Source organism: Ursus maritimus, unplaced genomic scaffold, assembly GCF_017311325.1.
Source record: "Ursus maritimus isolate PB19 unplaced genomic scaffold, ASM1731132v1 scaffold_30, whole genome shotgun sequence".
NCBI classification, from domain to species: Eukaryota; Metazoa; Chordata; class Mammalia; order Carnivora; family Ursidae; genus Ursus; species Ursus maritimus.
In genome coordinates this window covers 3219794-3239955 of record NW_024425564.1, presented here as the reverse complement: position 1 = coordinate 3239955, position 20162 = coordinate 3219794, and the positions used below count along the sequence as shown (strand labels likewise).

At 52.5% G+C, this 20162-nt stretch overlaps 2 protein-coding genes across 5 annotated transcripts; both read left to right on the top strand.

Annotated features, from left to right (window-relative positions):
• The first annotated feature begins 2327 nt into the window (after positions 1-2327).
• On the top strand, positions 2328-13503 carry FANCE (FA complementation group E). Of its 4 annotated transcripts, none has more exons than XM_040644715.1 (10): positions 2328-2664; positions 5404-6028; positions 6599-6643; positions 6930-6989; positions 7300-7443; positions 7850-7973; positions 8183-8261; positions 9549-9615; positions 11267-11392; positions 12935-13503. In XM_040644715.1, exons 1-10 carry the CDS (start codon positions 2417-2419, stop codon positions 13034-13036), a joined length of 1620 nt encoding a protein of 539 aa, XP_040500649.1. In that variant the 5' UTR covers positions 2328-2416; the 3' UTR covers positions 13037-13503. The 4 variants fall into 4 exon arrangements, with proteins under 4 accessions (XP_040500649.1, XP_040500646.1, XP_040500647.1 ...); XM_040644712.1 differs by lacking the exon at positions 2328-2664 and adding an exon at positions 7644-7716 and having other exon boundaries at positions 5363-6028; positions 9553-9615; XM_040644713.1 differs by lacking the exons at positions 2328-2664; positions 6599-6643 and adding an exon at positions 7644-7716 and having other exon boundaries at positions 5363-6028; positions 9553-9615.
• An 806-nt stretch (positions 13504-14309) lies between these two features.
• Positions 14310-16764, top strand: RPL10A (ribosomal protein L10a). Its single transcript, XM_040644711.1, has 6 exons — positions 14310-14383; positions 14716-14790; positions 14868-14948; positions 15309-15457; positions 16088-16260; positions 16561-16764. Exons 1-6 carry the CDS (start codon positions 14379-14381, stop codon positions 16729-16731), a joined length of 654 nt encoding a protein of 217 aa, XP_040500645.1. The 5' UTR covers positions 14310-14378; the 3' UTR covers positions 16732-16764.
• Positions 16765-20162: the final 3398 nt, after the last annotated feature.

Sequence of the window (20162 nt, the reverse complement as noted above, 5' to 3'; positions counted from 1 at the left end):
TCTGCTCATAGCCCGGATGCCCTCCCGCTGACCAAGGGCTGTTTCCACATTCATTCTGTTGCAATATCACCTGTCATTAGCCTCTGCAAAACTTCACTTTATGCTCCTAAGAGTATGAGAGTGGAAAGGGCAAATAACATCTTAGTATTAGGAAAATAGTAATGACATCACAGATCCCATGAAAAGGTCTCCAGGATCCCCCAGGGTACTTGAGCCACCCTTAGAACTTTCCTCCCTGCTCTCCTTCCCAAGGCTAGAATGCCAACCTCAGTGGGCATGAGCCAAAGCCACCATCGCAGGGTAAAGCTGAGAGTTGAGGACTGGAAAGGCACTGAAGGTTATTTAGCATTTCTGACCCCACCCCCTACTTGTCAGGGCCTGCCCCCCCGAAACAGCTGGTCATTTGAACACCAAAGACATCTTCTATGTAGTTAGAACAGTTAACCTGAGATAGAAGTGTTGACAAAAAACTTCTTTCCTGCTATTTAAGCCTTTGCAAAGCAGTCACTCTGTAAGAAATACTCCTTAGTCTTTCCCAACACCTCCCTTAAAAATATTTTGGGGGGAAAAATGGCTCCAGTGGAAATCAGATCCAGCTCAAATAACCCTATGGCTTACCATACTGTTCAGGGGCACCTGGCTGGCTCAGTCAGTAGAGAATGCAACTCTCAATCTCAAGGTCGTGAGTTCAAGCCCCACATTGGGTGTAGAGATTACTTAAAAACAAACAAGATATTCCTATGGCTTACCATATTATTTAGAGTGAAAACCAAAGTCCTCTTTATGACCTCAAGGCCTCACAAGATTTAGCCCAGTTACCTCTCTGATCTTTTCTCTGATTACTCTCCAGCAAGTACATTCTGCTCCAGCTGCATTGTCTCGGGCCCTTTGCATGTGCTGTTCCCCCTGCCTGAAATGACCTCCCCAAAGATCTCTATCTGACTTGCTTGCTCCCTTATCTTCTTCAGGTTCATTTTGCCTGACTACCGTACTTAAAATTACCTCACCCTATCTCCCTTCCCAGCTATCTTCTTCTTGAAAGCACTAATCACAATCAAACATTCTATTGTTTACTTACTAGTTGTCTCTCCTCTCTAGAGTGTCAGCAACAATGAGGAGGGTCTTTGTTTTGTTCCCTGGATCCCCAGCCCTAGGTGCTCAGTAAAGGTTTATTGAATAAATGGATGTGTGCAGCTGCAGAAGCTGGGAGAATGGTAAATAGAAACTGGAACCCAGAGTAGGGTTTATGGGTGCTGTGGGGGCTCTTCTCCCCTCTCTCTTTATTTCTTTAAGACTATTCATTTGAGAAAGAGACAGAGCACAAACCAGGAGAGGCAGAGGGGGAGGGAGAAGTACACTCCCTGCTGATCTGGGAGCCCGATGTGGGGCTTGTCCTCGGGCGCGATCCCAGGACCTGGAGATCATGACCTGAGTTGAAGGCAGATGCTTAACCATCTGAGCCACCCAGGCGCCCCATCCCCTCTCTCTTTATTTTTATCCTCTGAAGTGATTTCTCCTTTCCCTCCACTTCGCTGGAAGCCTGCCTTCTCCAGCAGATTTCCTTAAACTGAAATCTTGGAGGTGGAGCCCCTCCCAGCCCCTTATAAACAACCGGAGCAAGCTTCCTGGACTTTGGAGGAAGTTCACAGCAAGGCCTTTGGCCATATAGATACACAACTACCCACATTCTCAGGGTAGTTGTGTATCAAATATTTCTGGAGAGGACTGAAACCCTCATGATGGCAGTTGACGGACTGTGGAAGAGGTGACGTCAATGCGGGTGGTAAACTGTGATTAAATCCTACCGCAAAGTCCATGATCTACACATAACATGGACATCAGCTAAAGTTAAATGATGCTTGGATCCTGAGCAACAGGATCCCTGACATCCATTCCGCATCCGCCTTTCGTCCCCCTACTACAGGGAGCAGTGGAGAAAGGAAGGCGAGGATCAGCAGGCAAGGATCCCTCCCTTCACCAAGCCCCGACCCATCCCACCCCACCCCGCTATCTTCGGATGAACCCGCCCACAAGCGAACCCCCTCGTTGTGGTCCCGCCCCATCCGTGGATCTCCCTCGGCCTTGGTCCCGCCCCCTTACTCCGTTCCTCTGTCTCTCTGGCCAGGACCATTTCTGGACCCGCCCCTTCCGGCCTGCCTCGCCCCTCGCTTCACGTCCGGCCCCGCCCCTGGCCACACCCCTTCCTACGTTTCTAAAGGCGCGCGCGAATCTTGTAGGGCTACCGGCGGCGGAGCTCCCGGTGTGTCCCCGAACGCTGAGCCCGGCAGGTGGCAGGTGCGGGAGGAGGCTCGTCGTCGCGTCGGGGCAGGCGCTGGCTTTCTGCTCCCTTTCGCCAGTTTTCGAGGCTGAGGTCAGGAACCAGAGCGGCGGCCGGCGCAGCCCCGGAGCCCCGGGCATGGAGGCCTCGGAGGGGGCGCCCGCTCTGGCTGAAGGCGCGGGGTCGGCACCCTGGTGGCAGCTGGAGGCCCCGGCCCGGTTCCTGCTGCAGGCGCTGCAGGCGGGGCCGGAGGGGGCGCGGCGCGGCCTGGGGCTGCTGCGGGCCCTGGGCAGTCGCAGCGGAGAGCCCTTCGGCTGGGCCAGCGTCCTGGAGGCGCTGTGCCGGGAGGAGCCTGTCGTGGAGGGCCCGGACTGTCGCCTGGAGCTGTAAGTCGTCTGGTCGCGGGGCGCCGTGTTCCATCCTCCACGCCGTGTGAGGCAGGGGCTGGCGCCACCCCACTTTTCTAGATGAGGAGCCCGAGGCCCGGAGAGGTTCATTAGTTCCCCACGGCCAGGCGTCCCTGCCCGGCAGGAGCACCTCCTGGGTGCGGCCGGAGCCGTCAGACACACGCCTCCCGCTGAGTGTAAATGAATAACTAGAAGCCGGTGGACTCAAATCGCTTCTGATCTCGTACTTCCCGTCTCTAAGGAAATCGAACTCATAAGTCTGGATACTTATGTTTAACCAAGTGTACACAAGAGTAAAAATACGTACATTATAAAGTATACGAAAGTAGAAATTTAAAACGTGGTAACCGAACGGACATCTGATGGAGTGGCTTTATAATGTCAAATTTTCAAAGCACAATATACATTTTAGGGCAAAATCACTTTCCTTAAGGTTGGTGTTCTTGATCATTTATAGTCTTTGGGGTGACTTTGAACTTTTATTTTTTCCTTCGCCTCTTTATCTGATTGACAATTTCTGCTGGGAGAAGTCAGTTCTGCCATTTTCTTATTTGGTGGGCTTCCGTTACTGATATTCAGTTTCTTTTCAGTTATCCTTATAAGCTATGTGTCCATTTAGTGAGGTTGGTTTTGTTAAAGACCATAATGCAGTATCCATAAATGCACTGAATTATCATAATTAATGAAAATACACAAAAAGTAAAAGAAAGAAAGAAAAGAAAAAAGAAAAAAGTGAGGTGCCCCGTTCAGCCTCTAGGGGGCTGAAGAGACTGGCTTTGCACTCTTGGATACCCTTCCCTCAGAATTAGGCTGAAGACTGGACTAGGAAGGGCCATTCCATACATTAAATAGTTGTAATACTTAATTTCTTATATTTTAGGTAAGTAGAAATAGAAATTCTAATATTGTCTTCTGACACCCCACTTTGAATTTCTTTCAAGAAATGGGTCAGGAGAGAGGCACCTGGGAGGCTCAGTCAGTTGAGCGCGGGGCTCTTGATCTCCGCTCAGGTCTTGACCTCAGGGTCCTGAGTTCAAACCCCATACTGGAGCCTATTTAAAAAAAAAAAAAAAAAAAAAAGGAAAGGAAAGAAAGAAAAGAGAAAGAAAAAAAGATAAAGAAAGAAAGAAATAGGGGCCAGGAGAATGTCCCCAAATTGGAGGCCATAGACGTGTTTATCCAGCTGTCTGGCTTTTTCTTGACAGACTAGGAGGGGAACTTAATCTAAGGTCCCTGGTAGAACTTTATTTCCGTATAACTGGTTTCTTTCATAATCCCATGTATTTTATCTTATACATTTAACACTTATTCTGATAAGGGGGTCCATGCACACGAAAAAGTTAAAAGCCCTTGAAGTAGGGTCTTCCCCACCTCTGTACTTCTGAATATCCTCTACCACAAATTGACCATCTGTTTAACTTTTACTTTGGTTTTTTTTCTCTCGCTTTGTGTTTGTTTTTCACAAAGAAGTAAAAGTCAGAATTTTTTTCTCTTTCACACATCCCAGGTGCCCCTTGTATGGGATGGCAAGCAGCCCTGCAGAGTCACATAGAGAGGAGCAGAGAGGCATGATGGCAGATGGGCTCCATGTACCCATGACTTGTTTGCTGCACCAATAAGCCTCAGGTCACATAGCATCTGGATTCTCACGTTGACAACATGGTACATGGCTCCATTGCACTGTCCGCGGTAGCCCTGGCTAATCTCTGGACACTTACTCTCAGAGAGTTAATTCATTCAGTAAATGCGTACCCAGTGCCTGCGATGGGCTGATGCCATGCCGGGTATTGGGACACGGCGGAAGGAGAGACTGCCTCTGCCTCTCAGGACCTCAGCTGGATGAAAGGAACGTCAAAGCTAGACAGATGTGACCTTGTGAGTTCCAGGGGATTGCCAAGGGGAGCACAGGGCCGCAGAGGAAGCACTGCTCAGCATCCTCGAGTCTTACTACTATTATTATTATTTTCATTTTGGACCTTGGCCCATCCCACAGCACATTCTTTTTTTTTTTTATTTTATTTATTTATCTTTTTAAGTAAGCTCTACGCCCAATGTGGGGCTTGAACTCAGGACCCTAAGATCATGAGACACGTGCTCTAGGGGCACCACGCTGGCTCAATCGGTGGAGCGTGTGACTCATGATCTTGGGGTCGTGAGTTTGCCCCATGTTGGGTATAGAGTTTACTTTAAATAAATACAATCTTCAAAAAAGAAAAAATAAAGTCACATGCTCTACTGACCAAGCCAGCCAAGGGCCCCCTAGAGTATTATTTTTATATAAAGTTTGGGAAGGGACTTTTTAATGTAAAACAAGCATGGATCTTTTATAGAGTAGGTTTCAACATGAATTTTTTGAGCCAGAACAGGAGATGTCAAAGAGCAGGGCCTAGCACAGAATACATGAATACATGCTCAATGAAAAAAAAAAAATGGAATTGTTAAAAAAACAAACAAACAGCATCGCTCAGAGAACTTTTGGCTCTTTAGCAGTAGTAAAATGAACTCCAACTGGCTTCACCACCACAGCAAAAAATACATGCTCAGTGAAGGCCTGTTGAATGGCGCTTGTGCTGACCCCCTCTATCCCCACTGCCCCGCGGGTACTGCCCCCTAGCCACCCTGTCTGTCCACTGCCATCCAACCGCTAGCTCTACGCGGGCTGCCCTGTGCTCCTTCCGGCAAGATGCTCTTAACTGTTTGTCCTCTCTCTGCTACCAGGAAACCACTGCTGCTGCGATTGTCCCCCTTATGCCAAAGGAACCTGATGTCCCTGCTGATGGCTGTCCGGCCATCGCTGCCCGAGAGCGGCCTACTCCCTGTGCTGCGGATTGCACAACAAGACCAAAGCCCCGAGCCTGACGCCTGGCTCCGGGCCCTGGGGGAATTGCTGCGGAGGGATCTGAACGCTGGGGCAGCGCTTGAGGGAGCGTCTCCGCTGTCTGCAAGCTGCCAGAGACAGCTCCAAGGCCTGTGTAGGCGGCTGGGCCAGGGAGGCAGGAGGCTGAGGTTGGCCCAGGCTCCAGTTCCCGAAGAGGAGGAAGAGGGGGAGGAGGAGGACAAGGACTCCCCGCGGTCTGGGAAACGCAGAAAGGGGCCAGCAGAAGAGCCTGCCAGTCCTGAGGGCGAGAGGGCCCCCAAAAGGTTCCGGCATTTGGAAAGAGAAGAGGAAGAAGGACAGGAGGAAGAGAGTCGTGAACCTGAATCTTTGGAATCCCGGGCAGATGAAGGAGGTGCCTCACCCATTAAGAACCAGCCTGGCAGGGCCGAGCCCAGGGAGGCTGGTCAGGGTCTGGAGGAGACTCAGGCCCCAGCTGAGGGCTTGGAGTTGCCCAAAACTGTCCAGGTACTAGAGTGGGGAGGCTGGGTTTGGAGTGATCCTCCAAGAGTGTGGGGCTGATCCAGGATGAAAGCTGGTTGGGAGACTGTTTCCCAACTTGGATAACTGTTGTCCACGGAGCAGGGGGTAGAGGCGTGGGGTTAAGGGAATAGTCTCTGCTCCACCAACTCTGAGGAGGGGGTGGGAAGCGAGTTACTGGAGGCGGAGACCTTTGGCCTTAACGATCTACAACATGAGGTTAAAGGACTGCAGGGCAAGAAGAGAGGGTCCAGAGCTGTCCTGGGGAGAGGGTGTGGAACTGTGCTAGCCTGCAGCCTGTCCTCCCAACCCAAGGCCTGGGTCTGCCCCCATTCGGGTGGGTGCAGAGAAGACCAGGCTAGGCAGCTGGCTTTCCACAGGCCTTGTCGACTTTGAGTTCTTAAGCACCTCTCAAGGTTTAGGCTTCATGTTCTTGGCTCTCTTGAATCGTCCTTGCCTGCTAGCTCCCACTGATCCGGGGCCTTCTCGGGAGAGGGGCTCGGACTGGGCCATACCGTGTTGGTAGGGACTTGGCCCTGACTGGGCTCTCCTCTGCAGGACCAGGTTCCCAGGCTGCAGCAGCTGCTCAAGACTTTCGGGGAGGTAACTGGCCCCTGCTCCCCATTGCCCCCCATCCCCTACTGCCTGGACCTCAGCCATGCCCAGGGAAGCACAGGCCGTTTGGACAGTGGGGTTCGGAGTGGAGGTCCAAGGACAGTCACTGCAGGGGCTTGTCTTGGCCCAAGGACAGATCCGTCATCTAACCCAGACAAGTCCCTCTCCTCTGGTAGCCTCCAGGCTCTCATCCACCCACTCTGCCAGACAAAGGGGTGGTCTCGGACTGTCACCAGGGGTTCTGCCCACCCAAACACGGGATTTGCCTTTCCAGGGTTTGGAGGGCGCCCCCCCGCTCGAGCTACAGCTTCTCCATGAGTGTAATCCCCGCCAGGTGAGTCTGGAAAGACTGCCTGGCCCTGAGGGTACATCCCCTCTCCCCAGCCTTTTTCCATTTAAGTCTCCGTTTCTTTGCCTTGAGTGGGAATGGGGGGAGGGGATTTTGTTGGGTTTTTTTGGTCTCTTGGGTAGGGGTCACCCTGTGTGCTTCTTTTCGCCCTTGGATCCTCACGACGGGGGGCAGCTCTCCCTGCCTCACCTTACCTTGGAGTGTCCTTGCCCTACCCATCCTGCTTCGGGGTTGACTTCAGACAGCCTGGCAGAGGCAGGCCGAGTACGTCTGTGTCCTCCCTCCTCCTTGGCAGATGGACCTTCTGTGTGCCCAGCTGCAGCTCCCACAGCTCTCGGACCCAGCTGTCCTGCAGCTCTGCACCTGGCTCCTGTCCCTTTCACCAGATCTCAGCCTCAGCAATGCGACTGTTCTGACCAAGAGCCTCTTTCTCAGACGGGTAGGTGCCCTGCGATACACTTGGCAAGCTGGGGACTATGGGGGAGAGAATCTGAGCCCTCAGAAGGGTGGTGTTTGGGAGAGCTGGTTCCCAACCTTGTAAGGCGACTGGCCCGTCGATGCAGCCTGGGGCAAGGGAAGGGTAAGGACCTCCAGGTCATGTATCCACATGGCATCTAATTCCTCCCCCTTGGACCCCAGACCCTTCCAGAAGCTGAAGGGATTTCGGAGCTGGGGAAGGGAGTTTTGTGTCTTTTCCAATGGGCGAATCCATGTGAGTTCTAGATGAAAGAACTTCTGTTTTTTCTTTGTAACATGTATCACCGTCTGAAATACGTGTCTGGGAAACATTTATTAAAGGGAAGAAGAAACGAATGGATTAATATTTTCCTTCCCGTTGGCTGTAGATTCTCTCCCTGACTTCCTCAGCCTCCCGCCTGCTCATGACTGCCCTGACCTCCTTCTGTGCCAAGTATGCCTATCCTGTCTGCAGAGCCCTTCTTGGCCCCGTGCTCCAGGCCCCAGGAATAGGTAATTCTGGGACCAGCCCCAGGCCTGGTAGCTGTGCCCTCTCGGTTCCCAGCACCCTTCACTCCAGGGGGCCCTGGAAGTTGTGTATTCAGTCAGTAAAGATACCTTGCTTCCTGACGATGCCCCCCCCCATAAGGAGCCAGGCATTCTGTTCCATCCTCTCCTGCCATTTGCCCCCAGACCTCCCCGCTCTGCTGTTCCCTATCCAGGTCCAGCTCAAACAGAGTTACTGTGTTGCCTTATGAAGGACGAGGCCCTGGAGCCAGACACACGGATTCTAATGCTGGGGTGAGTGGACAGGCCTCCATGCTGCCCTACCCCCACGCCCTCGCCCCAGCCCGGCCTGCTGCCGCCATTCCGGAGCTGGAGCCAGCTGGGTAGCAGGCTGTGCCTGAAGGACAGGCAGCGGCACAGCGGATGCCCCTCTCGCTGTGGCCCGAGCCTGGCTTGTGCCTTCCCTGCCCTAGGCTTGTGCAAGTTGCCATCCTGGGACCCTGCCCAAGCCCCGGGTTCCAGTCTGCCGGGCCGGAGGCCTTGGGGAAGAGGCTGCTGGTCGCCACTCTTGAGCAGTTCACAGCGTAGCTGGAGCATGGCCAGTGGTTAAGAGCACTGGCTCTGGAGCCGGCGGACAGGATTTCAAATCTCAACCCTGCCCTGTGTCAGTGCCCTGACACTTTCACCGTCTCTCTGAGCCTCTGTTTCCTCTTATGAAAAATGGGGATAATGTTCCCTTGCTAGGATTTTTCTGGATATTAAATGTGATAATGCATATAGGCTTCAGCGCAGTATTTGGCCCCTGGTGAGTGCTCGAAAATTGTTATTAAATTGGTGTTCAATTTGGGTATTAAAAGTGGGGAGTCAAGATCCGGACACGTAGAAACAAGTGAGTAGCTACGACTGCATTGGCACTACCGTGAGCTATAAAATGCTGACTCTCGCGTGAGAAGGGGACGGTCTGAACAATAACGTCAGCCACCACTGGTCGAGTCCTTTCTCTGTGCTTTAGCGTTGTTCTCTCCGTAGTCTTCGCACAGTGCTGTGAGGTAGGTGCTGTGGCAGCTGTGGAGACGGGAAGCCTGACGCTCAGGGTCGTTAAGGGACTGGGCCAAAGGTCGCACAGCCAGCAAGTGAACCAGACTCAAGCCTGTGCAGCCAAGAAGCCGCACTGCTGCGTGTGACACGCTGCCTTGGCACGGCCGGAGCGGATGGCCCCGCGGGCAGGGCTCTGCAGGGAAAGCTGCCCTCCAGACAGCCTCACGGACATCTCACCGCGCCATCGTGCTCTTCCCTGGGCACCTCACCTTCCGCACTCACGGTGCGCTCTCCACTCCTGCTTGCTTTGCAGGGAACCTTCCTTGGTACACCTCATGCCAAATCCTTCGTGCTCCGCCCCAGGAGTCTTGGGTTGTAGCCTTCCCAGCACCGAGTATGGGCTGGCTCCTGGGGGCCGCTAGCGTCGGCGGGGGCTCTGACTACTTCCTCTGTTGCTGTCTCCGGGGCCTTGCCCTGGAGGGGGGTAGGAGCAGTAGATACCCAGACATGGGCTGTCCTCAGTGGGGCCTGTGCTTTTTGCAGACAGATCTTGGAGCTGCCCTGGAAAGAGGACACTTTCTTGGTGGTGCAGTCACTGCTAGAGCGGCAGGTGAGCAGACTGCCTTGGGGAAGGGTGGACGAGCAAATGTCGCAGTGCTGTGGACGGGCGTGGGCCTCCTGGCTGTCTGATCCCTCCGGGGCTGGAGGCAAGCAGAACAGCTGTCCCACGCAAGCTGGGCCACAACAGCGGGTGAGTCCTGGGGCCTGAAAGCCTGGGAGCCAAGAGCTGACTGCATGGTAGAGCCCAGCTTTGCCTCTTACTAGCTGCGTGGCCTTGGGCAGGGACTTTGGTATGTGTGTGTGTGTGTGTGTGTGTGTATGTGCCTGTGTGTGAATTTTATTTTATTTTATTTTATTTTTTTAAGATTTTATTTATTTGAGAGAGAGCGAGTGCGGGAGGGAAAGGGAGAGAGAATCTTAATCAGATGCTGTGTTGAGCACAAAACCTGACTTGGGGCTCAATCCCCCAACCTTGAGATCATGACCTGAGCAAAACCAAGAGTTGGATGCCCAACCGACTGAGTCACCCAGGCACCTTGAATTTCATTTTATTTTTGAATAGGTTATAAATTAATCTGTTCACAATTTTTTAAAAAGATTTTATTTATTTGAGAGAGAGAGAGACAGAGATAGCACGAGTGGGGAGGAGAGGGAGAAGCAGTGGGGAGCCTGCTTCGGGGCTTGATCCCAGGAACCTGGGATCATGACCTGAGCCAAAGGCAGACACTTAACCAACTGAGCCACCCAGGAGCCCCTCATAAATTTTTTTAAGATTTTATTTATTTGAGAGAGAGAGAGAGAGTGCATATGTGCGGGGAGTAGGGAAGGAGAGGGGGAGAGAGAATCCCAAGCAGATTCCCCACTCAGTGCAGAGCCCTACTCAGGGCTCAATCCCATGACCCAGAGATCATGACCTGAGCCAAAACCAAGAGTCAGATGATTAACCGACTGAGCCACCCAGGTCCTCTATGTTGACAAATTTTAAAGCTCCAAGGATATAGTGAAAACTACTCCCCCCGCCATCCAGATTCCCCTCTCCAGGGCTAATCAGTGTTACTAGTTTCAGGGGAACTCTCCCAGAGATGCTTTTATGTATAAGGACACGTGTTTAAGTTTACTTTTGCCTACTTTTTACATAGGTGGCAACACACCGAGCTCAGTGCTCTGTACTTTGCTTTTTTAACGTACAGTATATTTTGGGAATTTTTCCATATGACTGCCTAAAGTTCTGCCTCATTTGTTTATAACTTAGGTAGCTGACCTAACCTCTTTATGCCTCAGTTTTCCACCTACAAAAGGGGAGTGATGATGGTACGTACCACACGAGGCCGGGGTGAGGTCGAAGTGGATAATTGGTATGAAATGCTCAGAACGGTGCCTGATGCATACCAAGTGTTTATTACAGTACTATGAAGGACAGCTGTTGTTACCGTGCCGGCAGTGCCCTTGGGACTCCTCACTCCTTCATGTCTCCAACCGCCAAGCGACGCCGAGACCCATGCGCCAGGCTTCGTGTGCATTATCTCATTTCGTTCTTTTCACCATCTTTAGCGTCGGGAGCGCCATTTTCCAGATGCCGAAACTGAGGCTTTGTCTGGTTACGTGACCTGCCCAGGGTGACTTCGTTAGAAAGTGGTAGAGTTCAGAATTGAATCTGGGGCCCTTTCTTACTCTCCTGTCCCGTCTCCCAATGTGTGCAGGTGGAGATGACCCCTGAGGAGTTCAGTGTCTTGATAGAGAAGCTCTGTAAAGAGGGGCCAGCGGCCACCACGTCTGTGGCCTATGCCAAGCTCGTGCTGATGGTGATGACCAAGTACCAGGCCCGCGTGAGTACCGGGAGGGCCGCGAGGGCTGCTCCTGCTGCTCTGCGCGGGCCATGAGCATGCACATCTAGATGTCAGCCCGGGAAACTGCAAGTTCAAGTCTCGGACTGGGGGTGAGGTGGCGGAGGAGTTCATTCAGCCGGCCTGCACCGCCGTGGGCCAGATGCTCTGCGGGCACTGCAGAGTCAACGGTGACCATAACGCAGTCCCTGTCCTTGACTTGACACTCTCCACCGGTGCCAGGCCAGTGGGGCGGGAGAGAGCGGATAACCAGATCAGCCTAGTATCTGGAAGGAGCCGGGTGAGAGGTGTGTGCGGGGCATTTGGTTGCCGAGGAGGAGGAGGCAACTAAACCTGGTTTGTGGTTGGGAGTGAGGACAGGCTTCTCAACTCTGAAAGGCTGAATGGCGGCCAGGGACCAAGACTGAGGAAAGGGCATTTCAGGCAAAGGAAGCAGTATAAGCGGTAAGCGTCCAGGGGGATCTACAGGTAGTAGCTGAGGCCTAAAACCATGAGAGTGGGTGGTGGTAGGGGTGAGGTTAGAGGTCAGAGTTAAAACACTGAGAGCTAATATCGCAGAGCCCCTGCTATGTCTTAGGCACTGTTCGGAGCCCTTTGTTTATGTTAACTCGCTAGTTTATTCCACGTATTAGCCCAATGAGGAAATACTATTATTAGCTCCATTTTATAGATGAGGAGGTTGAGACCCAGAGGAGGTTAAAATGACCTGCCCAAGGTCACGTGGCCAGGCCATGTTATCATCTTAGGAAAGACCCCGTAAGTTATGAAGAGGAGCATGGACTTTGTCTTGAAGGCCAGGTGTCCTTGGCTGTTGGCTCTTTACCTTTTGGGGGGAGTCACAGGCCCATTTAATGATTTGATGAAACCTATAGATCCTCCCAGAAAAATGAGATCTGAACACACATCTTATGCGAAATTTCAGGAGACTCCTGGATCTTCTGGAGACCCTGTAGATCCTGGAGGAAGGGCCTCCAATATGAGACATCAGTAGTTATCCCAGGGCCCCCCTGAAGCTGGGATGACTAGTCAAATTTGTGTTTTATAAAGGTTTTATAAAGGCACCTGTGGCATCTGTAATTAGGAGGGATTGGAGAGAAGGTACAGGGCAGAGACCTTGTTGTCAGGAGGTTACAGCGACAGGTCAGGGAAGAAATAGCGTGGCCCAGAAGGAATGCGGCAGCCACAGCGGAGTATCTCTGACTCTCAGTTTCTCATCTGTATAATGGGAGGGTTGTGCAGATTACATGAAGTTGTGTTTATAAGTGTTGCCACGTAGTAAGTACCCAATAATTGTCAACTGTTATTAGTGTGGCTGACTTAGTAAGTTGTACAGTTAATATTTGACCCCAGGTCCACTTGAACCCAAAGACTTTGCGTAATCATGGTAAAGTAATGCATTCAGATATCTCCTCCATGGTCCATGTGTCCTGAATTCCTCTCTCCTTCCTAGACAGGGCCATGGGGCAGAGGGGAAAGGGGACGAATCAGCTGCTGGAGTCCTGATATGATTCTTCCTTTCCCCAGATCACTGAGATCCAGAGGCTGGGCCTGGCCACAGCTATAGAGCTCAACACCACTTTCCTGAGGAAGTCCCTGCAGGCCGCCCTGAGACATCTGGCCCCCTGACCATGCACCAAGGGACCACACTGCTGGAGCTCCCTCACCAGCTGCCTGAAGGATACTTCTGCCCTCTGCACCTCACCCTGACCCCTCACCTGGGGGTAAAGGCTGAGCCTGGCCATCCCAGGGGTCTGCTGCCTCCCTGCTCCAGGATGCAGAGAAGACATCTTGGCCTCCCAGCCAGCAGGAAAGGTCCTGGGCTAAGCAGCTTGATGACCCTTATTTCCAGATCAAAAGTGACTCCTTGTCACTTTTACTTCAGACTGTGGGGACAGAAACTTTCTGAAAGGCCTCAGTAGGGTCAAAGCAGACCCTGGTAGATGAATGATGCTTCAGGAGCCCTGAGGTGACCTGTGTCCTCAGCGCAAATATCTTGCACTCAAGTGTATGTTATGACGCTCTGTGTTCTTTCTGACTTGGATAATAATTTATTAAAAAGCAGGTATTTAATAAAAAGCAGGAAGTTTAATGTCTTCTTCGAAGCAATGTCTGCCTTCCTATGAACTCTGGGTATTTGTTGAAAACCAACAGACACCACCACCACCCACCCTACTCAGTGACAAGGGGCATCTTTTTCCTGGTGAAAAGTTCTGTGAGGGGAAGGCGACAGAGTTCTCGAGTTCGTTCCTTCAGTTCTGGGCACCGGTGTGCGGCGCCACTCCCCCCAGCCGCGGCAGAGCTGTCTGTGGAGTAGGCGGAGCGCGCACTGGCCACGGCGGGGGCCTTGAAGGCGGGTGCACCTGTCGATTTGGAGAAGGTTGGTTCGTAGTAAACACTTCACCGGGTTGGTGTGATTCAATGGACTATCAGGTACCTTCCCAGCTCTTCCCCACTGCAGGCTTCGAGGGGCCGGGAACAGAACTTTCATGACATTTCCCTTCTCACGACTTCTCCGAAACCATGAGCCCCAGAGCACAATGATGAGGGAGAGGTCAGTAAGCCCCGTTTTTGAGGCCCGAAGCAGGTGCGGAGGGCAGGAGGAGGCGGGCAGAAGAGGGTGGAGGCACAAACATGCGGGAACTGCACGCTCTCAGCGGCCATCACGCTGCGGTGCCCAGGACCAGGCTCTTAAGTGCCTGGCAGTAGCTGGCGCGAATGGGGATAGTCTCCGCGTGCCACGGGGCGCCCAAGATCGCCGCACCTCCTCTCCCTTCGAGCGCGTCTAGCCGCGCAACGTGCGGCAGCGCCCTCTAGCGGCCGCAGATGGCAGTGCTCCCAGGGATTGAGCGACCCAGCCGCGCTCGGGAGGGAAGCTACAGGAAAAGGCATCTCGCGAGAACAAGAGCCTTATTTGAACGCATGCGCGAACTAGATTAATCTCTTTCCTGTTACTGCGGCGTGGGGAACCATGAGGTGAGTGGCGCTGAGGAAGCCATCCACTCTCATCCGAGATCCCTGGCACCCTGGTGGGGAGGGAGACTTGCGGGCTGAATCGGGGGGTGGTCTTTGCCCCTGTTTCGCTAAGGGGCATTTCTCGCCGGGCGCCGCCCTGCAGTCACCGGCGTTCCAGTCCGCCCGCCGGGCCCGTCCCCCAGTAGGGTGTCTCTTTCTCGGGGCTTGCATCGTGGTCACACCCAAATCGCCGGATTTGGGGTCCGGAATCCCTTTGGGGTCCGTCTGCCTGCCCGAGGCTGCCGATCCGGGCTTTGCAGGTGCTGAGCGCTCGTCTTGCTTCTCTCTCGCAGCAGCAAAGTCTCCCGCGACACGCTGTACGAGGCGGTGCGGGAAGTCCTGCACGGGAACCAGCGCAAGCGCCGGAAGTAAGCCGGGGCTCGGCGGGGAGGGCAGCGGCGTGGGAAGCCGTGGGCGGCCGCCTGACTTTGGTGCCTTCTCTAAGGTTTTTGGAGACGGTGGAGCTGCAGATCAGCCTCAAGAACTATGACCCTCAGAAGGACAAACGCTTCTCGGGCACCGTCAGGTTGGCACCGCTCTGACCCCACCCAGCCCTCCGTGCCCCCCCCCGTACCCCCCGCCACTCTCCAGGCTCCTGTTGAGCTTGAGGCGGGCGGGCACGGGCGGCACGGACGCGCCTGGGTAGTTCAGACCCCCTGCCCCGGGCAGGCGTGGCTGGACGGACCCCCACCCTGGGTCTTAAAACAAGAGGGGAGGCGTGGGGAGGCCTAGGCCGAGCCCGCCGGCTAGTTTGAGAAGCCAGACTAGCTGTTGGTGAATGTGGACGTTCTGGGTAAGGCTCCGTGGCTGCAGCGGTCCCAGACCCCTTCACCTGCTTTCGGACCCCCCAGACTGGGCTTGACCTGTTCTGTCCCTCAAAACGCAGGCTTAAGTCCACTCCCCGCCCCAAGTTCTCCGTATGTGTTTTGGGGGACCAGCAGCACTGTGATGAGGCCAAGGCAGTGGATATTCCGCACATGGACATTGAGGCGCTGAAGAAACTCAACAAGAATAAAAAACTAGTCAAGAAGCTGGGTGAGTGTGGCTTGGGGTGGTTCTGTATTCTGGCAGACAGTTGTCATGGGAGTGGCAGGCGACAGTACTGCCATCTGGATTTTAAAATGGTGGAAGAGGGTGCAGAGAATCATGATGGGAAGGATATGCTCTGGTGGGTTAACTTGAGTGATAGTTTTTAATCTTTTAAAGGTTCCTTTTTATATTTGCTTTGAGGGTTCTTTCTAAACAGGTGGGCTCCTCATTATGTTCTGAATTGGGATTTCTACTTAAAGTCCCCCCCCCCCCATCTTTGTCCTGTGTGGTGTGAGCATTTCAGGGATAGGAAAGCAGTACCTTGGTTGTCCTGTAACTAGAAAGTAGGCAGACGGGATTTGAACTCGAGGAGTCTTAACCAGCGTGTGCATTTACTATTGGAACAAGGAGGATGGGTCAGCCTGGGTTTCTGACACCACGTTTCATGTTAATGTTAGGCCAGTAAAAGTCCAGGGAATAGAGATAAGCTGAATAAGGAGAGGAGTAAAAAGACTTGGTATGTGGAGAATTGGGGTAGAGTGTAGTGGTTGGAGGCCACTTTCGTGGTTGGATGACAGCTCTGGAGGTTGCCTTTGGGGGCGAGATGCTGAGCATCCAATGACTTCTTTTTACCAGCCAAGAAGTATGATGCCTTTTTGGCTTCAGAATCTCTGATCAAGCAGATCCCACGAATCCTTGGCCCAGGCCTGAATAAGGCTGGCAAGTTCCCTTCCTTGCTGACCCACAATGAGAACATGGTGGCCAAAGTGGACGAAGTGAAGTCCACCATCAAATTCCAGATGAAGAAGGTAAGGAGGTCTGACTGGGTTGCATAGGTTCAGCTGTGGTGATGGTGGCACCACCAGTCCTGAAGTTTATCCCCTCTCTAAATGGGAGCCCTGGTTTGCATTTCTGTGGATACTTAGGACATGTGACAGTCACCAAGCAGGATTGAAGCTTTTCACATAGGCCTGGTCTTCCTGGCCTGGGGTTAGGGGACAGAGTACTGTTGATTAGGGTCACTGGAGTGGGGGGATGGGCCTACAGATATGCCCACTCTGACTCTTCCATCTAGCCACCAGCCTGATTTGACTTGACTCTTCCCACAGGTGCTATGTCTGGCAGTGGCTGTTGGCCACGTGAAGATGACAGATGATGAGCTTGTATACAATATCCACTTAGCTGTCAATTTCCTGGTGTCCTTGCTCAAGAAGAATTGGCAGAACGTCCGGGCCTTGTACATCAAGAGCACCATGGGCAAGCCCCAGCGCCTGTACTAAGGCACAGCTTAATAAACCTGAGCGCTACCATGACCTGTCTGCCTGTGTCCAGGGAGAGGGGGTGCTCTGTGCGCTGACGTTGCATGCCATAGCGCTGTGCTGGTGGCGGCAGTTTCTGGCACCCACTGATGGTTGGTCATGCTCTCCGTACTGCAAGCCAGGAAGTACATTTTATCTACCTTCAAAACCATGTAGTCTTATTATTTCGGTCTCTTGGTTACTTTATAACGTAACGTGATAGTGGGGCTGCTTACTAGGACTGGAGCTTTTCTGAACCTTGGGAAGGGCAGATCTCTAGGACTAGGGCTCCAGCCTGCAGTGCTCCCGCTGCGTACTAGTGGAAAGAGAGGGCTAGGACCTTCGCATTGAGGACACTGACTCAGTTCTCAGCAGCATGCTTAACCTATGGCCTGAAGTTGCTTCTGTCTACACCATGGTTTCTTTCCGTGGGCTTCTGTTTTGTCCTTCTAGGTTGTGCATTTGGGCCCTTGGTGGGGATCACAAGGAATGTTTCAGATGGAGATTGGGTTCCTAGATTCTTCAGATGGAAGTGGTCCACAACCGTGACTTCCTTGTCTGACCCCAAATTAAATAATCTGTTCAGGGTAGTAATTTACTCTGTGAGGTGCTTAGGAAAACACAAGTAGGAGACCTTGTAATTGCTCCTGTTTTCTAGGGGAGCTAAGTGAATGGGTAGAATGGGCTGTGGAAACTTCAGGCCCTCTGCTCTCCAGGTAGGTTCTGTTCCCTTCCCGACCTGAGGCACTTTACCTGTTGGGAGTTTTTGTTTAAGATTTTGAGAAAGAATGAGCGGCAGGAGAGGGAGAAACAGACTTCCCACTGAGCAGGGAGCCCAGTGAGGGCTCAGTCGATCGGAACTTGAGCCACCCAGGCGCCTCTTCCCTGTTGGAGTTCTTTCCTCCAGCATCCAGCACTGGGAAGTTGGTTTTTGGTATGGGAAATACCAGTGATTTGACTTGAATCTGCTTCATTTGACTTTGGTAAAGTAACAAGGCCATCCGTCCATCTTTAATACAGCTGAAGGGGGTAGGGGCCTCTGACTCTTGATAGCTCTTGATTTTGGCTCAGGTAGTGAGATCGAGGCTCCATGCTGTGTGGAGTCTGCCTGGGAGTCTCCCCTGCTCACGTGCATACTGTAAAATAAACGGATGTTTTTAAAAAACAGCTGAAAGGCGAATCCAAAGCGTAAATAGAAGGTTCCTCAGAACAAGTTTGAGCCGTAAACAACATACAAGATTTTCACCGAAGATCTTGGTCTTGTGTTTGACTTCTATTGTAGCTTTTAAGTTAGTGAGTTTGCTTACAGGTAAAATGGCTACAACCTAATCTTGAATGAGCCTTGAATTTGGGTTCTGAGGGTTAATCGGTGTAGTTTGCTCTTTCCTCTGGTCTAGTACTGTCGTATTAGGAGTGATAAAATGCCTAGGTTTGTCAGACAATGTTCCAGAGAGAGGGGGAAAAGCTGGCATATAAAACTACAGGACCCAGTTTTATTGAAAACATTTATGCTGAGTTAAAGTGATGGAAGTTTACATATCAGAATGTTGGCCATGTTTAACTCAGAGAGGAAAGGGATTATCTGGGGTTTTCTGAAGGTCTATGATTGTAATCAGAGGGAAAAAATACTAAGGCAAGAAAAAAGGATATTTTGAGGACTATGGGAATGTAATCAGAAATGCCGTCTGCCGGACTTCAGTGTTGCTCTAGCCACTGAATACAGCAGGCCAGAGCCACGAGGCGGAAGCCTAAAACAAGTCCCCAAGTTGGCTAAGATGGGCCCCAGCGGCACCTCGCAGCCAATTCTGAGGGCCTCGGGCAGCGGATCTGAGCTGAAGACCAGAGAGACGTTTCTGTGCCACCAGCAGCGGCGCTGTGCTGCCAACAGCTGTGGAGCCATGGGTTTTAGAGGTGGTTTCTCATGACCTCACATGTATACTCAACTATTTACTGGGTGCAAGAAGACCCACCCCCCCCATGATTGCCTGCGGGCGGAACCCCTCCCACTCCCGAGTTTGAATCCCAGGGCTCCCGCAAGAGGCCCGTGAGCCTGCTGAGTGAGTCTCAAAACGGTTTTCCCACCTGAAAGTGCAGGTGATGGCACCTGTCTAAAAGACAGGAGGACCAAATTCAAAGCGTTTCGTGCTTTGCGCGGTGCCAGCCCTAAGGGCTCAAACAGCAGTTGTAAAACGGCAGTGACGTGTAGGTGCAGACGGGCGCGTTCCGACCCCGGCACAGAAGGGATCTGCTTGTCTGGCTCAGCGGGGTTTAGGTGCTGATGAATGGGGAGAACAAGGTGGCTTCAAAGTTAGCCACGCCCTCCTGTTTGAAATGAGCCAAGGATTGAACATTTTTAATAGTTTTGGAAGCTTGGAGGGGGGAAGGTAGGTGGGTGTTTGGAAATACTTGGGAACTTGAGTCTTCCTGGATTATTGATTTGAGTCACCTGGATTTAAGTCACCCATTCCATCAAGCCTCACATCCTGGGGTAGGAGTCCTTAAAAACCCACTATATTAAGCAAACGCTGACTCCCTGCGCTCTGCTGGGCCACGGGGAATCTAGGGCCGCGGCGCCTGCTCTCAGTTGGCCCACAGCGCCGCAGGGGAGCAGGCAGCAGAAGGGAAAGCAAAGGGGAAACACGTGTGGAGGCCGCTAGAGTCCCTTGCGAAGGAAGTTGGCTTTTCTAACCAAGTCCAGCCTCTGGGATGATTAGTCTACAGCTTACTGTGCACGTGAGTTAGAATTCAGCGTTCAGCTATCTGGGGAGCCCCAGTTCTCAGGCATTTGTGGTACAGGGAAATGAAGAGCCCTTGTGAAACCTCAGAACGATTCCTAGGCCTTGACTGTGGACTCAACCCAAAAAATGGCATTCCTCCCTCTTCCCTGGGAGCATCAGAACAGGAGCAGGGACAGGAAAGACAGAACTACAGTCTTGGTCTTTGGGGTCCAGCCATCTTGGCCCTTCCTTATAGTTTCCCACAGAACCCTCAGCAGGGGGGAGCCACTTCTGGGAGAGGGCCCTGGGCTTTGGGCTCACAAGACTGGTTCCTTCCTTACTTTGGGACCTTGAAACGTCATCACTGACCTCTGGCTCTTTATATTTGTTGGGGGGCAGGGTGGGGTGGGGTCGGGCAAGACAAGCAAGGAGGCCAGCCATGTTTCACTTGAGTTTTCTGTATGAGACCTACATGATTCTGAAAGAAATTACCTGCAGGCTGTTTACTCCAGGAGAGTGAAAGCAACAACACACGTGATGATGCCTCAAGCACCCAATAGATGAAATTCCGTGTTAGCCCAGAGATTGGATTTTGCATCTAGTCCTAGGCCTGGCACATGGTGGGTCCTTTATAAACCAGCTTCTGACTCCAGGCCCCCACCCACCTGCCTGGGGCTCCAGGCACTGGCCCCATCC

Excerpts from the sequence above, each read along its gene's own strand:
- FANCE (XM_040644715.1), top strand. The coding sequence starts at position 2,417 with ATGGAGGCCTCGGAGGGGGCGCCCGCTCTGGCTGAAGGCGCGGGGTCG. Across the intron at positions 6,644-6,929 it reads TGCTCAAGACTTTCGGGGAG|GGTTTGGAGGGCGCCCCCCC; the intron begins GTAACTGGCCCC and ends TTGCCTTTCCAG. Across the intron at positions 6,990-7,299 it reads ATGAGTGTAATCCCCGCCAG|ATGGACCTTCTGTGTGCCCA; the intron begins GTGAGTCTGGAA and ends CCTCCTTGGCAG.
- RPL10A (XM_040644711.1), top strand. Across the intron at positions 14,791-14,867 it reads AACCAGCGCAAGCGCCGGAA|GTTTTTGGAGACGGTGGAGC; the intron begins GTAAGCCGGGGC and ends GCCTTCTCTAAG. Across the intron at positions 16,261-16,560 it reads TCAAATTCCAGATGAAGAAG|GTGCTATGTCTGGCAGTGGC; the intron begins GTAAGGAGGTCT and ends CTCTTCCCACAG.